General features: G+C 39.3%; 1 protein-coding gene across 30 annotated transcripts in view; it reads left to right on the top strand.

Annotated features, from left to right (window-relative positions):
* Positions 1-5,571, top strand: part of LOC139532470 (poly(rC)-binding protein 3-like) — a 28,996-nt gene extending 23,425 nt beyond the window's left edge. For 10 of the 30 annotated variants that reach the window (XM_071330066.1, XM_071330069.1, XM_071330062.1 and 7 more), the window contains 5 exons: positions 657-698; positions 1,322-1,427; positions 1,947-2,002; positions 2,266-2,435; positions 2,610-5,571. In XM_071330066.1, coding sequence (XP_071186167.1) covers positions 657-698; positions 1,322-1,427; positions 1,947-2,002; positions 2,266-2,435; positions 2,610-2,664 — 429 coding nt within the window. In that variant the 3' untranslated portion in view covers positions 2,665-5,571. Of the gene's footprint in view, positions 1-656; positions 699-1,321; positions 1,428-1,946; positions 2,003-2,265; positions 2,436-2,609 lie in introns of those variants that run through there. The other 20 variants (XM_071330080.1, XM_071330089.1, XM_071330079.1 and 17 more) reach the window with 7 other exon arrangements.
* The last annotated feature ends 1,557 nt before the right edge of the window (positions 5,572-7,128 follow it).

Below are 7,128 nucleotides of genomic sequence, written 5' to 3'. Positions count from 1 at the left end.
GTTCAATATTCACCTCAGTACAATGGATATGATATCTGACTTGTTTTTCAAGGTTGCTCATAGATTTTTCTTGCTAGCATTGTATGTTTAATTTGGACATGAATTCAACTTGATTGCCATAAGAGATAATACTAAGACAGGGTTGGGATCTATTCCATTTCAATTCTAGTCAATTCAGAAAGTACACTGAAATTCTAATTCCAATTCTCTTAAAATGCTTTTCAATGAGGGAAATGTGGAATTGGAATTTGGTTTACCTTCTGCATTGACTGGAATTGAAATGGAATTGGCCCAACCCTGCTAAGAGAATACTGAAAGAGTTATGAAGTGACTAGAATCAGTGAATATGACTCTGATAGATGTGGGGTCACGGATGTAGACCACTACTGCCCCTAGTGGAGGTATAGTGGAAGTACATGGACTTTCCCAAACTCGGTCCCCAGGACCCCAAGAGGTGCACGCTTTGGTTTTTGCACTAGCACTACACAGCTGATTCAAATAATCAACTAATCATCCAGCTTTGATCATTTGAATCAGCTGTGTAGTGTTAGGGCAAAAACGACATTTCATTCCTTGGGGTCCGAGGACCGCTGATTTAGCCACTTCCATCAGCAGATTCTAATAGCGTTGTATGTTTCTCCCTCCTCTCCTTCCAGGCTTACACCATTCAGGGACAATACGCCATCCCTCACCATGACGTGAGTTCTAATTCCATGAGGCAGTCTTCTCTCTACACTCTACTCTCTCTGTGTCCAATCCTATTAATATTAACCCATAATATTAATACTACCAATTCTGAAAAGTAATTTCTGTCTCTTTCAAATCTGAAATTACTCACAACCTCTGTCCTCTGTTTGTAGCCAAACTTCATAGGACTTGGCCTGTAGGAAAACTAGCAAAGGGACACAGAAAGAAAACAATTATTTCCTTATCCATCACCCAGAATAATAAGGATACTGGTTGCTCAAGTGAGGAATGTGAAAGTTAAGTGCAGTACTTCTTCAGAGAGGAGGAGGTCAATTTCAAGGAATACCTCAACGTAGTCAAACGGACATGGTATGTTTGATGACGCCATGTTGGGTCCAAGTGTTTCAGACACAGACATCCATGAACTAAATTTCACATGGCACCATCCAAACACACAGAGACATCCTTTCTTCACCGACTCGGGCCAAGTCCTCTATGAGTTTCCTTTTTCTCTTTCTCTCTCTTCTCCTATCTGTGTCACTGCTTCTCCTGAATCCTGTCTTTCTTCTTGTACTGTTTCTTGGTGACAGACCTGACCTGTGTGTGTGTGTGTGTTTTAACGATGCCCTCATAGCTCTGCTGTCCCTCCTACCCCCCTCAGCAGTTGACCAAGCTCCACCAGTTGGCTATGCAGCAAACCCCCTTTAATCCCCTTGGACAGACCACCCCTGCCTTCCCCGGTACGTACCCACCTACACGAGAACCACCCTCTACCAAATCTCCTTCTCTTTTTTTACCTGTAGAGACACACACACACACTTCCTCCTCTTTCTCTCTCTCTTCCTCTATCTGTCTTTCTCTGTTCATTCTCTTCCTGTCGTTCTTTGTGCTGCGCTTCCAATGACATGGCCACCTGGTGGTTGCTCTTGTTGACGTTGACGTTTTATTTGTAGTTTTTCAAATATTTGGTTTATTTTCTTAATCTGCTTTTGTAGCGCCTTGAAGATTTTGGTCCTTCCGAGTTAGTTTTATCTGGGTTGGCGGGTAAATCTCCTCTGGTTTGAGAACGAACCCCCTTTTCAACAGAGAAGGAGAAGCCACAGGCTGCTCTCTCAAGACCTCTGCAGAAGCATCTCCAATCAGGGTTCTGATTATAGGTCTCCAAAGCTAACTGTCGCTCACAGCGGACGTCACCCTCCCCATGCAAAACTCTATTTTATGCCGTGTCCCCTCTCTCTGTCTCTCTCTCTCCCATATAGCAGGTCTGGATGCCAGTAACCAGGCCAGTACTCATGAACTCACCATTCCCAATGATGTGAGTGTGGGGACCATGGAGCTTTTCATTTGACATTTGTCATCTATTGTCATGTAAGGGATGGGTAAGGTGATTTCACCAATAGTCAGTCAATATTTTAACAAAAAGTTTTCAAATGCTTGCATGCACCACCATGGATATATTTGTAAAAATAGAACAATTGAAAAAAGGGGTCAGTGTGTCATGGTACGTATGACTTTGTATGCATTCCATTCAGACTTTGCTATTCCCCTGTTTTAAGTCCCTCCGCCTCTTCTTCCCAGCTAATAGGCTGCATAATCGGGCGCCAGGGAACCAAAATCAACGAGATCCGTCAGATGTCTGGGGCGCAGATCAAAATTGCTAACGCCATGGAAGGGTCATCGGAGCGCCAGATCACCATCACAGGAACCCCCGCCAACATCAGCCTGGCCCAGTACCTCATCAACGCACGGTCAGAGTCCTGGCAGACACACACACACACATTACAATTGACAAAGGGGTCAATAGCTCACCTGTTGTCCCGGGGGATCCTCTGTTTGTCTGTTTGTTGTTATTACATTATATTCAGGTGAAGTGTTTGACAGAAACAATAATGTACTCCCTTTCCCATCATGCCCTGTGGCAGGTTCAGAGACGTGGCGGCCATGTGGAATGACCCATCCTCCATGACGACATCCTAAGGACCCAGCCCGGCCGGCCTCCACTCCCTCTGCTCCGCTCCCTCCATCTCCTGACCACTGAAGACATGATGTTCCTACCTAACTCCTGATGATGATGCCCTCTAGACTAATGAATCTGGCTCTGATAACAACTCCCTTGACCCTCCAGCTTACCACCATGATCGCTCTCTAATAAGAGACCTGTTGCTTTCAGAGAAACTGAAAAAATAAGTAATGTCTTTGTTTTCGTTGATTTTAGACCTTTAGACAAGTGTTGAAGCATGTTGAACGTTCATTAGGATCAAATTGTGTTATTCTGAATTATCTCTCTCTATTTCTCTCTCTGCTAGTGTTACAAAATAGGATTTCAATATCAGTTTGAAAAAAATATACAAAAAAAAAATGTAAAAGTGTAAAAACATTGGGAAAAAATGCTACTGTTCCATTTTCTAGGTGCTGGGTGATGCTATCGGCACAGTATGGTGGGATGTAGCCCAATGATTACTTTATGATGCTCTTTTGAAAAGAGGTCTTTTTAGGTAAATTTAATTGTTCTATTTTTACCCCTATTCAGATCCTTAAAATGATCTACTTACTAATCCGATCTCTATCCATCACTTTTTGCTGCATCACATGACCTCTTTGAGCCAATGGTATCACTCCTAGAGCCCTCCTTTCTATGTTCATTTCTTGTATTTTACATTATGACTTATACTGCATGTGTTCAGTAATGTATTGTATGTATTTGAGTATTCCAGTTCGGTGTAAGTGTTCCTATGGTGTTGCTATGTTAGTGCTGATGGGAGGAGCTATTGAAGGATGGGCTCATTGTAATGGCTGGAATGGAATTAATGGTTAATCAAATGTGTGGTTTCCATATCTTTGATGTGTTTGATACCGTTCCATTTATTCCATTCCAGCCATTACAATGAGCACGTCCTCCTATAACTCCTCCCACCAGCCTCCAATGCTCCAAGCCTTTTCCGCAATTATTTTCATGAGGTTTTTTTGCCATTCACGTCTGGTCCTACTACTACCCCAAATGAATAACTCTCCCTCACATCCTCCAGGAACCCTATTTATAGTATTTAAGAAGCATGAAAGGAAATTACTCAAGAAAAGAATCATCAGTGGCTAAAAACTGTATCCTAACTGACTGAAAACTAAAATGATTGTTTACTCGATTTCTTAACCAAGACTACTGTGGGTGACCACGTAGTCAGCTATGCTACGCTCATGCAATAGACAATTCAACTCTTCATTATACTGTGGACTGCCTCTAGTGTGTGAGGAATTAGTTGGACTTAAGACTATTGCTGTGTCCAAATTCTCTTAGTTGGCTTCCTTTCGTCGTCTCCTTCACTCCCATGTCCACGACAGGTAAAAGAGGCTTCAATGTACTACTCTTGAAGGAAAGGAGACCAGGAGAGGAAGCTGTTTGATATTATTGGGACGTGGCCATAGGTGTTTGGATGGAGCCAAATGTTTATGGGCCATGGAATGTTCTGGGGTTCATGGGGGAACCCGTGGGGCCTGGGCGGACGTGTTTACTCCCATGCCGCCACATTCGCGATTGTTCATCCATCATGTTATTTTTATTATAATATTGTTTATTTAATGCTTTAGGTTTTGAATGTCATTATGCTTTTACGATGATGTCAACAGATTAGATGACAAAGTCATGTTGCTCGTTTTAAGTGATGATTTAAAAAACAAAAATTGCAATTCTATTTATTATTTCTTGATGCATTATAATGACTGTTTTGGTTGGTCATGATATTTAAGTTCGTTTTTTTTGTGTGTGTACTGTATTGGATTTCAGGGTAGGTTTGGGCTATATTTTCTTGGATTAAACATGTAAAATTCCCTTCATAACAATTCTCAAGCTTATTCAAAGTATAGGCGGTTGTGACATGTCATGTTTGCAAGCCTGGGCTGAGGTCATATTCAGCATTGATGCATATGAACCGCCATTGAATGTTATCCTCTCAACACAGGTCATTCATTCACTGTCCAACTGGTTTCAAGTACAGTAAAAACCATCCTGGTCTGGATTTTCATTCTGTAAGATTGGTTTGTTTCATTTAACTCCCTGTTTTGGTTTCAATATGCTGAGCCTGACTTTGGGTCTAATTTCAACCGCTTTCATCATATAAACGTGATATGTCAATGGACCAAATGCTGTACTGATGTACTGAACGATGCATAGTTGATTATTATTCTGCAATAATTCTTACATTTTGATGTTTAACTTTAGTAGTGCTAGCCTTGACATTATGGGTTTGTGTTATTCGTTTAATTTAAAAATCTGTCATAGCTTGTAATTCAATGGAATGTTTGTCATTTAAACAAGTTAAAATGTCTGTTTCTTTTGGCAAGCTCGCTTTTTAGAACTGTTCAGCTTCTCATCATCGATTGCATTCAGACTAGGCAGGAATATTGAATTGTTGAAATAGTGATGCCAATGTGATTTCAATAACTTCAATATCCATATGTTGTTACAGTGTATTGAAACTGTATTTACACTGGCGTATATGACTGAGTATACACACCTACTGAAACAGACTAAAATGCAACTGATGCAATAATAAGGGAATGATGTGCAATTATTATTTGTATTTTTTCTTGTGCATATAATACAAGGAAAGTTTGTCATGTATTTACAACTCATTGTTGCTTCTTGATTTCCTTCCTTTCTGGGCGGTGGCAGCAACAAAAATGGAAAAAATACATGCAATATTTTTTTCAGTTTTTGCTCCTGTATATTTTGCTTATTTGGGAAAATGTAACGGAGCTTGGTATATATTTTCAGTTGGATTATTTGCAATGAGCAAATCTATCTTAGGTTGAAGTAATTTCATTATTTAGGTTACTTTTGAAATTGTTTGTAAGTATGAAAATGAATAAAGTTTTTTTTCTTCTTGTGAAGCCAGGTTTGTCTTGTATCATTTTTATCTTCAATGATATCAAAAGGGGCCTGGTTTTTCTGTGTTGCCCATTAAAATGTTACTGTCAGTGGCAAAAATGTTGTTGTCAGTGGCATACTGTACATGCCATCTTGTACAGTATGTCTTCTTGAATGTCTCATCTTGAATGTATGATCTTGAATGTTTCATCCTGTATGTCTCACGTTGAATAGCTCATCTTGAAAGTCTCATCTTGATTGTCTCATCTTGATGGTATCATCCTGAATGTCTCATCTTGATGGTATCATCCTTGAATGTCTCATCTTGAATGTCTCATCTTGATGGTATCATCCTGAATGTCTCATATTGATGGTATCATCCTGAATGTCTCATATTGATGGTATCATCCTGAATGTCTCAACTTGATGGTATCATCCTGAATGTCTCATCTTGAATGTATCATCCTGAATGTTTCATCGTGATGGTATCATCCTGAATGTCACATCTCGATTGTCTCATCTTGATGGTATCATCCTGAATGTCTCATCTTGATGGTATCATCCTGAATGTCTCATCTTGATGGTATCATCCTGAATGTCTCATCTTGATGGTATCATCCTGAATGTCTCACCTTGAATGTCTCATCTTGAATGTCTCATTGAATGTCTCATCCTGAATGTCTCATTGGATGTCTCATCCTGATGGTATCATCTTGAATGTCTCATCCTGAATGTCTTATCTTGAATCTTGAATGTCTCATCTTGAATGTCTCATCTTGAATATCTCATCTTGATGGTATCATCTTGAATGTCTCAACTTGAATGTCTCATCTTGAATGTCTAATCTTGATGGTATCATCCTGAATGTCTAATCTTGATGGTATCATCCTGAATGTCTAATCTTGATGGTATCATCCTGAATGTCTCATCTTGATGGTATCATCCTGAATGTCTAATCTTGATGGTATCATCCTGAATGTCTAATCTTGATGGTATCATCCGGAATGTCTCACCTTGAATGTCTCATCTTGAATGTCTCATTGAATGTCTCATCTTGAATGTCTCATTGAATGTCTCATCTTGATATCATCTTGAATGTCTCTACTTGAATATTCTCATCTTGAATGTCTCATCTTGTATGTCTAGGAGATACCACTAGAGGGCCTAGCGATGCAGGAAGAAGACAGTATCCATCAAATTCATTTTTTTTTTTTTTTTTTTACTTTGATTTAGAAAAGGGGGGGTCACCATTGAGACCAGGGTCTCATTCTCAAGGGAGCCCTGTGAACATGAACACAATTCAATACAACATAAAGCAAAATAACAACATCAACACAATACAACATAAAGCAAAATAACAACATCAACACAATACAACATAAAGCAAAATAACAACATCAATACAATATTAAGCAAAATAACAACATCAACACAATACAACATATAGCAAAATAACAACATCAACACAATACAACATATAGCAAAATAACAACATCAACACAATACAATACAACATATAGCAAAATAACAACATCAACACAATACAATACAACATATAGCAAAATAACAACATCAACACA

This window comes from Salvelinus alpinus, chromosome 10 (assembly GCF_045679555.1).
Source record: "Salvelinus alpinus chromosome 10, SLU_Salpinus.1, whole genome shotgun sequence".
NCBI classification, from domain to species: Eukaryota; Metazoa; Chordata; class Actinopteri; order Salmoniformes; family Salmonidae; genus Salvelinus; species Salvelinus alpinus.
The sequence above is the reverse complement of the archived record's forward strand: the minus strand, read 5'-3'. Positions and strand labels throughout refer to the sequence as shown.